At 37.7% G+C, this 12,632-nt stretch overlaps 2 protein-coding genes across 5 annotated transcripts; both read left to right on the top strand.

The window, feature by feature from the left end:
* Positions 1 to 693: 693 nt before the first annotated feature.
* On the top strand, positions 694 to 6,759 carry LOC114723480 (casein kinase 1-like protein 6). Of its 4 annotated transcripts, none has more exons than XM_028909663.1 (15): positions 694 to 709; positions 1,459 to 1,578; positions 1,664 to 1,704; positions 2,127 to 2,196; positions 2,481 to 2,629; positions 2,714 to 2,809; positions 3,790 to 3,860; positions 4,269 to 4,330; positions 4,457 to 4,520; positions 4,614 to 4,698; positions 5,051 to 5,177; positions 5,277 to 5,350; positions 5,430 to 5,493; positions 5,738 to 5,871; positions 6,186 to 6,759. In XM_028909663.1, exons 2-15 carry the CDS (start codon positions 1,503 to 1,505, stop codon positions 6,450 to 6,452), a joined length of 1,380 nt encoding a protein of 459 aa, XP_028765496.1. In that variant the 5' UTR covers positions 694 to 709; positions 1,459 to 1,502; the 3' UTR covers positions 6,453 to 6,759. The 4 variants fall into 4 exon arrangements, with proteins under 4 accessions (XP_028765496.1, XP_028765495.1, XP_028765494.1 ...); XM_028909662.1 differs by lacking the exon at positions 694 to 709 and adding an exon at positions 1,065 to 1,375 and having other exon boundaries at positions 1,444 to 1,578; XM_028909661.1 differs by lacking the exon at positions 694 to 709 and adding an exon at positions 1,065 to 1,375.
* Positions 6,760 to 7,592: 833 nt separating this feature from the next.
* On the top strand, positions 7,593 to 11,819 carry LOC114723482 (TBC1 domain family member 15). The gene is made up of 11 exons (XM_028909665.1): positions 7,593 to 7,899; positions 8,041 to 8,136; positions 8,654 to 8,757; positions 9,201 to 9,379; positions 9,614 to 9,736; positions 9,805 to 9,908; positions 10,022 to 10,127; positions 10,293 to 10,390; positions 10,484 to 10,741; positions 10,816 to 10,899; positions 11,417 to 11,819. Exons 1-11 carry the CDS (start codon positions 7,795 to 7,797, stop codon positions 11,429 to 11,431), a joined length of 1,272 nt encoding a protein of 423 aa, XP_028765498.1. The 5' UTR covers positions 7,593 to 7,794; the 3' UTR covers positions 11,432 to 11,819.
* Positions 11,820 to 12,632: the final 813 nt, after the last annotated feature.

The following is a 12,632-nucleotide window of genomic DNA, read 5'->3' on the forward strand; positions in this document are numbered from 1 at the left end:
TGCGTTACTTCGATTTGATATTAGAATCGGCGTATGTTATCATCAACTTGGTGGAAAATAAATGATTTGATATCCTTGATGAATGTATGAGTATCAAATTTGACAATTTTTTCACATTTTAATTGTACTTTCATAAAATATTAAATCTGCACCTTTCACTACAGCTTTGATGGTGCCGATCTGCAGTAGAGATGAAAGTGATGGAAAATGCAGTAGGGGGGGGGGGAAAGCGAGATGGAGCATAACATTGTGGATCGAACATGGTAGAATTTAAATTTAAGATCAGTCAATAATATCGTACAGTAGATGATTGAAACAAAAATATGGAGCATTCCAAATTGTCAAATTCTACAATGTTAAATAATGCATGAATAAGCAGACCGAGGATCGAAAGAGACAGAAACGTGAATCGAGCACTTCTTGTTTATAAAATACAAAGAAAGCAGTTGATAAGGAAACGAAAATACAAGACTAGGAGAGCAAACAAAATTGACTTGAGCAAAGTGGGGAAAAAAGGAAGGGAAGAGAGGAGAGGGGGAAAAAATAAAAAGAAGAAAGAAACAAAAGCAAAAGGAGAAACCAGAAAAGAGAATAAAAGGCAAAGAGATAAAGATTAAAGAGAATCGCTTTGATATTGGTAGGCTCCCAGGGAGGCTCAAGTGCTAACTAAACTCATCTTCTGTCTTCTACTTGAGCAAAACTAAAATCTGTGAGTTTTACTTTTGGTAATTTTAAGTTGTTAATTAATATCAGCGCAAAGGATGGAGGGGGGGAAAAGAATTTTATTAATTTTTTTGGGTCTTACGAATTTTATTATTATTGGATGGAAAGAGGGAAAAAAAGGGAAAGAGCGATTACTATATAAATTTCACGTTGTACAGATTTTTCCCTGGTCATCTTTCTCTCTCATTTGCACCAGTCTCCGCCGTCCATTATCCAGCTTCTGTTTTGTAGAACAACTTTTGTCTCTTCATATCTCATCCAGCGCATACTCCTCGATCTCCTCTGCCTTTACTATTTTTATTTTCTGTTGTGAAGGTTTTTTCAATTGTTCCTGGTAATCTTTGCATCGTATTTTATCTGGTCAACTCGTTCCTGTCTTCTGGAAATTAGGGCTTCTATCTGAGGTCCGGGTTAATTGACTTATTTGCGCTCAATGGATGTCGCTGGAGAATTTGGTTTGGCCTTCTGAATAAATATTTCATCCTCATTCCTGGGGACGCTATAAATTTGGTCCGCTTTGGTTTTCTCCTCTTTGGATTTACGTCATACACAATTTTACGATCAATTGGATCACCAGATTGGGAAATTTTATTAGATTCGGGTTGATTATCGAAGAAAGCGAATAACTTGATTTGTCGGGCCCTTTTAACTGGTGAGTCCGGGGAGGAAGACGGTGTTTTTTTTTTTTTTTTTTTGTGGGTCTTTATGACATCTGAGCAGAACAACTGATTACAGTTGCTGCCTGGCGGCGTACTGAAGCCTGAAGGTCTTTGTTCATAATGGATCATGTGATTGCTGGCAAGTTTAAACTAGGAAGGAAAATTGGGAGTGGATCTTTTGGAGAGCTGTATTTAGGTAAGCGCAGTGTTTTCCCTGGCAGCATCTCTTGTGAAGTTATGTTTCTATAATCACGTATTCCTTCTCTTATTTCTCATGTTAGGTGTTAACGTCCAAACTGGAGAGGAGGTGGCTGTTAAGCTGGTATGTTATCTTTTATTGAAGCTTGCACCCCTATTCTGTGCCTGATAGGGCTAAAACGGTTAAAAATTGAATATACAGTGTTGCTACGTAAAATGATTGCTTAGAATAAATCACGATCAAATCACTTCTTTTTACCTTGTTGAATTCGTATTCATCTATAATCTCAATATAAAATGTCGTCACTTAATGAGTGCTTAGGATAATTGATGCCCTATCTTTATATGTAATAGATATTGGCACTTTCTATGTGATATCCTTTTTGTTGTGGGGCAATTATGTTATCCTTGTTTTTGTTGCTTTCAAGAGACATTTATACACCAGTTAGTGATTAGTGATTCCAGTATGCTCATGACATTCTATTTTCCTAATTTATAACCTATTTCTTCTGCTCCCTCCTCTCCCCAAAAAAAAAAAAATTTCAGGAACCTGTGAAGAGCAGGCATCCACAGCTTCATTATGAATCAAAATTATACATGCTTCTTCAAGGAGGAAGTAAGTCCGTGCCGCCTTTTATGTTTTCGCTTTTTTTTTTTTTTTTGAAGTAGGATTCTTAAAGTGTTTGCTAATGCGAAGTTTCATTTGGCAATTTTGAAGATACAAATGAAACATATGATCCTTTCTTTTGTATTTGGATTTGGGCCCCTTGGCCCAGAACTATACTTCATTATGTAAGTCATGCCTTCAGAACAAAACAAAAGAAGTTGGGGGAAAAAATAATAAAAGAGACAAAATTTCTTTTAAGTGATTGAATTGAATTTGGCTGTTCTTTAATGAAGCGGGGATTCCCCACCTCAAGTGGTTTGGAGTTGAGGGAGACTACAATGTTATGGTTATTGACCTTCTTGGCCCAAGCTTAGAAGATCTGTTCAACTATTGCAACCGGAAGTTCAGCTTAAAGACAGTGTTAATGCTTGCTGATCAATTAGTAAGTCTTCTTGGAAACTATTTTGAATAAGGCGTCTTAGACAGAGGTGCTAAATATTCATATTTTTATTTTTGTTATTTTCAGATTAACAGAGTTGAATATATGCATTCAAGAGGATTTCTTCACCGTGACATAAAGCCTGATAATTTTTTAATGGGTCTAGGGCGCAAAGCAAACCAGGTAAAGAAGTCATGCTCCCTGATGGCAAGTCCAGTTTACCTGGCTCTGCTGTTCTTCTTTTAGGGGTTTTCTTTGGTTTATCACCTTAAGGAGATTGCAGATGCAATTTGCTGATTGTCATGCATTTCTATCCAGAGTTTAGTATGTAGTACATTGCACCGTCATTTTACTCTTTTTTTGGGGTGTTTTCGCTGAGTCTGGTGACTTGACTTTGGGAGATCGTAGGGCATCCTATATGTAACATTGTCTATGAATCGAAACAATGAAGAGAATATTGTCAATGAGCAAATTTGTCCTGTATTATGAAGTCTAAATTTTGGTGTTTGTAAAATTCATATCATAGAAATCCTCGCAGATGTTCATTCGGTTTGGAAAGATAATATCTTCTGTCTTAGAGCAACAATAATGAGTTGGTGTCTTTCTAAAAGAATCCTTTGGGCGGCCTATTGTGAATATGGATTTAGATTCAGTAACAGGCAGGTTCACTAAAAATGTGTGTAGAGTCCATAACCATTTGTTTGCAACTCAAGAAATTAATGAAACATTGTGTTTTGGTTCACTAACTCCCAAAAATCCGTTTGTCCAAGTCCATTGGTCTTGGCAGTTGGCATACAATGCAATACTAAAGTCAACGTCAATAACCCATGCTGAGACTCACTTTTCGGCTTATTGTGGATGAAGAATTATTTCTACAGGGGAGTTACTCTATCAGATATGTAAACGGATTGGGATGGTTTTTGTGTTTTGCTGGCTTTAATTTTTGTGTTGTGGATAATTTAACCAGAGGATTTCTTGCTCTCCAGTGCCTTGCTTTCTTCTCTTCAATTTTTTTTAAAAAATAATAATAATAATTGCATTCTTTTTGTCAATTAAATAATTAAAGTAAAAACATGATGAGTAGATTCTGATAAGAAAATCTTAGGTGAATGTAGAAATTTTAGATCTTCTTAATTATTTCGATAACGCACTTGTCATGGCAGGTTTACATCATTGATTATGGTCTTGGAAAGAAGTTCAGGGATCTTCAGACTCATAAGCACATACCATACAGGTAAATTTTGTCATGCTGTTTTCAGGTCATGCAGGTGCACAGTTTTGTGTGCATGCATATATTTCATTAGAATAAACTCCGTAGGAATGTTGTTCTCGTCCAGGAAGCAACAATAAATTAGCACACCTAATGTTGTATTGCCATCTTATTGGTTTTATTTTTTTCCAAAAAGAAAAAAAAGGCATAGATTGCCATTTTAATCATGGAAATCTCCAAGTATATGCGTTTTGCTGAAGATATGGTTCTTATTATGTAGTCAGGTGGAGAGATTAATTCTAAACTTGAGTTATGGACAAAGACCATGTTCTAAAATTCTGTGTGCATTTTGCAGTTTTCTATTTCTTGCTAGCATTTTCCTTATTCCCTACAAAATTGCGTTATGTAAATTAAGGTGTCTTCCATTTGTAGAGAAAACAAGAACCTTACTGGCACAGCTCGCTACGCAAGTGTCAACACTCATCTTGGAATTGGTGGGTAAATATCCTGTGCTTCATTTTTTTTCCTTTTCATGCTGACATCCTATAACTAGATGTGAATCGTTACAAAATTAGACTTACCTGGTTTCAGCTACCTGATTTATTTTATCTTTCTGGCAGAACAAAGCAGAAGAGATGATTTGGAATCTCTTGGCTATGTGCTCATGTACTTCTTAAGAGGAAGGTTGGATACTCATCAAACCCGTCTTTTTTGCCCCATGGTTGCTGTATATTATTCTAATGGTATTCTTACTGTTGGTTTTCTTTGTTATTTTAGTCTTCCCTGGCAAGGTCTGAAGGCCGGCAACAAAAAACAAAAGTATGATAAGATCAGTGAGAAGAAATCATCAACCCCGATAGAGGTATTATGACTAGTAGGATTAGTATGCTACTAATTTACTCGTCGCGATGCTTTTGAGAAATCAATATTCCTTGTAGATCTAGTCATTGTTATATGAAGTTAAGTTTTGGATGCTGTGATCTTTAGTGGGATATTATGTATGACACCTGAGGCTGATCAGTCAGGCCAGGCTTTAGAATCTGCTATGCAATAGTTGCGAATTTTCATACAATCACAACTAGATGGATCATATGTGTCAGGACCAGTTTTATTTAAGCTAATTCTATTGGATATTTCTTGTCTCAAACTTTTTCAATCTAGATTTTTATATGGTCATGTTGCTTTATTGTTACTGTATGTGCTTGTGTGGATAGGTTCTCTGCAAATCATACCCATCTGAGTTTGTATCCTACTTCCACTACTGCCGATCATTACGGTTTGAGGACAAGCCAGATTATTCATATTTAAAGAGGCTTTTCCGGGACTTGTTTATTCGAGAAGGTTCTGTGTGCTTATATCTAATCTGAATATTAGCAAGGATTTTTTGTTGGAAACTTTTAATGGTCTTAATGCTAAATGGCCTTGACTTTGCTACTGCAGGCTATCAGTTTGACTATGTTTTTGACTGGACTATATTGAAGTATCCTCAGATTGGTGGCAGCTCTAGAGGGCGGGTTCGTGCTTTTATACCTTGCTTTTGTAGATTTTTGCTTCTATTGAAGTCTACTTACTGAAGTCTTTCCAATGTATCAGCTTGGCAATGGCAAGGCACTTATGAATGCAGGGCCATCTGTACAAAAACCGGAAAAGATCCCAGGTCTACTCCCTTTCAGTCATATAATTTTATGAACTTGGTATACCACTAAATCTTAACAAGTCTGACAACGAGTGTTCAGGATCTTTGAAATTATTTCTTGCCATGTATTTCCTTCAAATCTCAACAAAAACTGTGGCTTAAACTTCAATTGTAGCTGTAGTCTTATGGCCTACATTATTAGTAAAAGTACCTCACTTCTTCTGAATTCCTTACATAATCTTGGTCTTCCAATTGCTTATTTCAGCTGGGAAAGAGATTCGAGAGAAGTTTTCTGGTGGTGCGGAAGCATTTTCCCGAAGGAATCCCACAAGTCCTAGTCCTCATGTTGATGGCACCAAAAATAGGATTCTCGAGGAGGTACCATCACGCAGGGATGTGGTAAATATTCTTTCTCTAGAAAATCACTTCAAATGTTTCTCCCATAAATATCTGGTGGGTGTCAATGATACTGAAATTCAGATCTGTGTGATTACGTCACTTGAGGGTAAAAACTTTGCAGTGTAGTTGTTGACATCTTTTCTCAACGAGATCCGCGGTTGCCTGTTTGAATGCTCATCTTACCGTATGATTTGATTGTTAATAAAGCCTTAACATCTCTCTTTTAATTAGCGGTTGCTAAAGCTACACATTTTGTCAAAGGATCAATGTTATTTTTAACTTACATTTATACGTCATACATTCTTACTGAGCAGTATGATCAAGAGAAGGGACGCAGTTCCTCTCGATATGGAAGCACTTCAAGAAAAGCCACGATCTCATCGAACCGGCAGACTTCATCTGGTGACCATACTGACGGCCGTGCCGGCTGGCTGACATCCGGTGCCAACCGCCCATCTAGCACATATAGAACTCAAGCATTGCATGAGACGAAACAACCAAGTTTTACACGCAATTCATCTTCAAGAGCCAATCGTGACGAAGCTCTCAGGAGCTTTGAGCTCCTTTCTATTAGAAAGTAAATGGGGGTATCTTTTTTTTCAAGACCTCATGGGACATTTTTAAAATTCTTGAGCAGCGTAATGCTTGGTCAAGTTTTATCCGATAACAATCTCACGTTGTGAAGTTTATTTTATCCTGTTCATGAGTTGGTACTAAATCGCCATGCAACGGTGGTCATACCATTTCCTAGTATTGTTTCTGAGCCAAATTGGTCTTTGCCGCCTCCCTGGACCTTTTTCCAGGCAATGTGCCAGTCTTGGTTGTTACTACGAAATTCATGTATTCAATCCAGTTCTATCAAATTCCATCAATTACGTGCCTGATGTTCCTTTGCTGTTTCCTCTGTTGGTCTGGCGATTAACTGTATAATTCATACTATGAATCAAACGAAAAACCCAAAAAAAAAAAAAAAAAATATATGGAGACGAGGAAAGAAATAGAGAGAGAACAGAAGCTTGAATTGTCTGATCACGCCCAGTGCTTTCCTTTTTCAGTTTAACAGCGGCTCACGCCAAGACGTATGTATTAAGACAGGAACGTCAAGAGGAAGAAAGGCAGTTAAAACTTAAAAAAAGCTTCTTCTTTTTTAACCGGAAGTTCAAAAAAGCTTAACCATTAATATTAATCGTTGTTTCTTATTTTTTCTTCCATCATAATAACGAAAATAGAAAAGAAATTATCCAGAGACACGAGGGAAAAAAAATATTGTAAAAAATGGAAAAGAATCATACCGCGTGCCAAATTACCGTTGGGAGAATGCCAAGTCCCTACTCCCTGCCTCCCGCAGATTTTTGCTTCTTGTTCGTTCTCCATTTTCCTCTGCGTTCGATCTTTCCTTGAAATTCATGTTCTTCCCTTTCGGCGACGATTTCTTGAAGATCCTCATTCTCAGAGTGCCATTCTGGTTTACCTTTCCTTGTTTATGTCAATATCTATGATCCTTCGAATTTTAGAAAGGTACTTGAATCTTTCCAGAACAGAATTTCCTCTTTTGGTTCAACTCGTCGGTATTTGAGAGCTAGTGTTAAATATAGATGATGGTTAAGAGCACGAGGTTCTTATCACCGGTATTGTCAGGAAAAAAGAAGACTTGAGAAGAAATCATATATTTGTTTTGTGAAAATGGGATGGTTAGTTTTGGGGTATTTTAGATATTGGCAGTGTTTAGTTTTGGGGTATTTTAGATATTGGCAGTGTTTATAAAACGGGCTGTGTTCCTCGCCGGACGCCATTGCCAATGCCAGAGAAATGATGTTCCTTTAATTTGTTTTACTTCTTGAGAGAAACAGACATAAGTTTCTGATGAATTTGGCTTTGGATTTTGTTGAATGAGCAGCTATTAATCGTTATGGGTCCCTAGCAATGTCAAGGTTTCTTAAGCGAACTGGAACAACTGATTTGAATGTTTTCTATCCCATCCGATCAGAGTGTGAAGCCGATGTTCCAACCACACGTTTTAAACCAAGGGTGCGGTCTTCTTTTCCATCGCATCCTTGTCACGCTTCATATCATTTGATATGAAAAGCACATTTTTAAACACCACACTCCCCTGGAAATTGATGAACTCAATCGGTACTCTTACACGCCCTGCACTGTCTCTTTCCACAGTCCGGTAAAACTCTAAGCGCAAGAAGATGGCATGCATCATTCTCTCAGGAAGGTCACTTGGATATTGCAAAAGTCCTCAGACTAATCCAACGAGGGGTAACCTTCATCTGCGTGTAAACTGTTTAAATTGCTGAACCTGTCGTATATGATGAATTAGCGTGTGAATATACCTTTAACTTGAGTTCAAGGTCGGTGGGGAATTGCTGTATGTATCTCAAACAAAACATAATTGAAATAAAAACCTGTACAAATTGATAAATTAAAAAAAAAAAAAAAAACTGCACAACCTGCACAATTTAGCTTGTAAATTAAGACTTTTTTGATGATACGAAATAGAAGAGGGGAGGGATAAGGATGAATTTTTCAGGAATTGATAGATCCATTATTGACGATGTCTCAAGGCACCTACATGATGCTCCAAAGCAAATCAGGAAAATGAATATGCAGGCAGGATCTGAGTTTGGGCTGAATTAGGTTGCCCTCTTATTCTTCGTCTTATACCCCTGCCCCATGAAGTTATAATCTCAATTGGCCTGTCAATTCCATCTTCACATATGTTTTTATCTGACTCGGGCTCTAATCCCCTTCTGTCCTTTGAAAAAAAATCATATAGGGCGTTCATCCCTCAATCAAAGGGGTAGTATGGGAGTTCTTGCTAGGTTGCTATGATCCTAACAGTACATTTGAAGAACGGAATCAAATCAAGGAACAACGGAGGTACATTTATATTTTAGTTTATTTTCCAATTACAAGATTTAAAGAGCACGACAAAACCCCATTAATGTCTGTAGTTCATGGGTCACCAAGAGGTTCATGTTGTTAGATTAATATTTCACCTTGTCTACTATAATCTGTAAAGTTGGACCGGGATTTCATATTTGTAATGAAATCTGTGTAACCGAAATTGTTTTTCCTTTTCTCTGTTTTTCTTCTTCTTGTATTTTTTTGGGCCATATGATTGCTATTAAACTTTCTGGTTTTTGTTTCATAACCTGTCCTGCGAATTTTAACAAGACTTGGTGACTTGCCGCGTTGCATATAATAGGCCTCACCTGTTCTACCAAAAGCTAACTCGTGTTTTAAATTTGCCAGGGTTTAATTCCTAAATCAACCTTTTTTTTAGCTTACTGTTTTATCATCTTTTAAAATCCATAATTCAGGCAGCAGTATAGTGTGTGGAAATCTGAATGTCGAACGATGGTTCCAGTTATTGGCACTGGAAAATTTCTTACGTCACCTCTCATTGATGATGATGAACTGCCAATAGATGAATCTCTGATTGGCGTCCCGATTTCAGATAAGAAAACTCTGCGGTGGATGCAGACTATACACCAGATTGGTATGCACAGAGGCTCGTGTAAACCATTACTTGCTTGTTTAATTTCATCATTCTGTTATAGTTTTATTTTTGTTCCACACCTTTTTCCATCGGGTTTTGTGCTTGAAATTCCAAGAAATGAACTGCCAAAAAATGCCGTAATTTTTCCACAACAAAACATTTGCTCATGGCTTCTTAATAACAAATTTCTTTTAGTAAGCACCCTTGGTGGTAACTCATTATTTGGCGTCATAGGCTTGGATGTTGTTCGAACAGATCAAGCACTAGTCTTTTATGAAAATGAATCTAATCAGGCAGAGCTTTGGGATGTTCTAGCAGTTTATGCCTGGATTGACAACGATATTGGTTATGTGCAAGGTGAATAACTACGGCTATCATCGTTTCATACTTAAATCGGAGTGTTAAGGTCGGTCATTAAATTGGAGGTTATTTTTTCTGCAGGATGAACGAAATTTGCTCGCCTCTGGTGATTCTTCTTGATAATGAAGCAGACTCTTTTTGGTGCTTTGAGCGAGCAATGCGAAGGATGGTAAATTCTAGCCGTTTTCTTTTCGCTTTCATCTGGAGTCATCTAGCGGAACGTTGATCGCTATAATTAATTTTTGTGATCTGTTGGCCCGCCTGCCTTTGCTCACATAATAGAGAGAGAACTTCAGGACCAGTGCTAGTTCAATGGGAGTGCAATCTCACTTGAGTACACTCTCACAGATAATGAAGACTGTTGATCCCCAACTTCATCAACATCTTGGTACGCTAACATTTCATGGGTAACCAATATTTTTGTTTAACTCAGATCTCTCTCTATCTGTAATCTTTTCAATTGCTCCAAGGAGATGAACATCGGCAATATTTTTGTTAAAGAGAAACCATGCATCGCTCTGGACATAAATTATATCTCCTTTTTGTTTGGCAGAGGATTTAGATGCTGGAGAGTATCTCTTTGCCTTTCGCATGCTAATGGTTCTTTTCCGCAGAGAATTTTCTTTTGTGGATACTTTGTACCTTTGGGAGGTAAGGATGAGCCTACTATATTTAATATAACCGTAATCAAATTTCATTTGGGTCACTAAGATCGTTTAAAGACATGATATAGCTTGTTTTCAGCTGATGTGGGCCATGGAATACGACCCAAAACTATTCTCATTATACGAGGAGTCTGAGGTTACTAGAACAGATGATACTACCCCTGCAATAAATGACAAGCTGTGGAAGAAATATGGCAAGTTTCAGAGAAAAAATCTGCAGACTGGCAATACAGAACAGCAGTTTAGTGCACTATCTGTTTTTCTTGTTGCAAGTGTCCTTGAGATCAAGAATAGACGGATTTTGAAGGAGGCTAAGGGTGTAGAAGATGTAGTGAAGGTTTCTCTCTTTTCACTCCCGTGTATTTGGTTCAGAAGTTATGTCATTTTACTCACGTGAAACTTTGTCCTCAGATCTTAGGTGATATAACTTCACATCTTGATGCTAAAAAAGCTTGTGACGAGGCACTAAAAATTCAGAAGAAGTATCTTAGCAAGGTGAGTTTCATTGCCTATATTCTACTTGTTACGAGTCATTTGGATTAGTTTTAGCACATCTCATTTAAACAACAACTTGTATAATTGATTGAGTATTAGTAAGGGATTATTAGCCTATAAATATCTCTTAGTTGTAATCTCTACGTCGGATTAAAGAATAATATACACGTGCTTCTCTCTCTCTCTCTCTGTGCGCCCTCTCTGCTGCGTAACACTATTACTTTAGATGCATGTTCTCTAGTGTATTTAGAAAAACTAGGGACAGTTTACGCTGATTAGGATCTTCATCGAACTCTGTCCTTGTTTACTTTCTGTCTTTGGTGACTCCTGAGAAACTTGATGTGTTAGATAGAGTTCAGTTATGCAAAGAGATAACAAATCTCTCAAAAGGACCTTCATCAAGATTCTTGTGAAAATCATCTACTCTCCTACTCCCTTCTCTATTTACACCTCACTTTTAAAAATCGCTTTATTATGTTTGAACTCTTTGTCACGGCTGTTTGTTCATGATATGCAGGCCAAAAAACCGTGATGATTCTAATTTTCTGGACCTGTCTGTTGGCAGCAGTACTGGTTACTGAATCTTTTCTGGGGCTTAACATATGCTATTCTTTTTTTGTGTCAATAGCCAACATTCTCCTTCTCTATTGTCTACTTCTATTATCAGGCTCCTAAGTTACCGGTGTCATTAGAGACTGTGTTTTTCCCCTGAATAATACAATTTCGACTTTCTTTTGGCCTTGCCTAGGATACCTAGCTGATGTTTATAAAATGTCTCCCCTTCTAATCCTTTTCCCTAAACCGTTCCCGTGTTTATGACACCATGATCATTTTTGCCTAGTATCAGTGTTAGAATAAAGTGTGTACAGAAGATGAACTGTGTGACTAAAAACATGTATAAATCATTCTATCTTTAAGCTGGTATTTGCCTCCTTGATATATGGCGCACTCATTCGTGCGCAGTGAACAAACTATGGAAATTCTCCAATGAAACAACTTGGGGTTAAAAAGAAAAAAGGAAAAAGATCATGTCCCCTTTCTAATATGAAAATTAAGCATCCGACTTAAATTTTAAACAAATTATTGCTGCCATTTAAAATTTTGGGAAATTTTACGGCAGGCATTTGTGTTTTAAATCATTCACCAATTTACCATTTAAAATTAAAATCAAACTTAGTTCACAATTTTTTTTGAAAAATTATTATGACACGTGCACAAGACATGAGTAAATATTCATTACGTACTTGAGTTCTCGTCGTGCAATGATAAGTGAGAGAGAATTGCACGGGGATTCAAACAATCTTTTTGCGATTAATGGGTTATGGTACGAGCGGGCGTTCATAAATGTTGAGTTCTACATGACACGTGGCGCCAAATGATAGGTTAGGATCGTAAGGGGGCGGCCGCGGCAGCAATAGGCTCCTCTGAATCCGTCGGCCCCTAGGGCTCTGTCTTTGGGGGGCTACGCGCCTACGCGCCTACGCGGCGTCGTTTTGGCCTTCGGCGCTGCGGTTAGCGTCGTACGTAACAGAGATCACTTTATGATAAGGCCAGCTGTTTGGTTAGTTATTTTTGGCAACTGCTAGGCCCTCTTGTGATTTCCCGCTGTCCCCCCTACTCCTTCGTCTTTTTCGTTGCTTGCATGCCTTGCTTTGCCACCATCTACGGCTCAATAAGGCCATTTTGGTAATTTCACATCCTCTGCGCCTTCCAACCAAATTCGTCTCTGCATG

The sequence above is a fragment of the Neltuma alba genome, unplaced genomic scaffold (genome assembly GCF_004799145.2).
Source record: "Neltuma alba isolate B1F8T4 unplaced genomic scaffold, ASM479914v2 tig00012143_pilon, whole genome shotgun sequence".
In the NCBI taxonomy this organism is placed as follows: Eukaryota; Viridiplantae; Streptophyta; class Magnoliopsida; order Fabales; family Fabaceae; genus Neltuma; species Neltuma alba.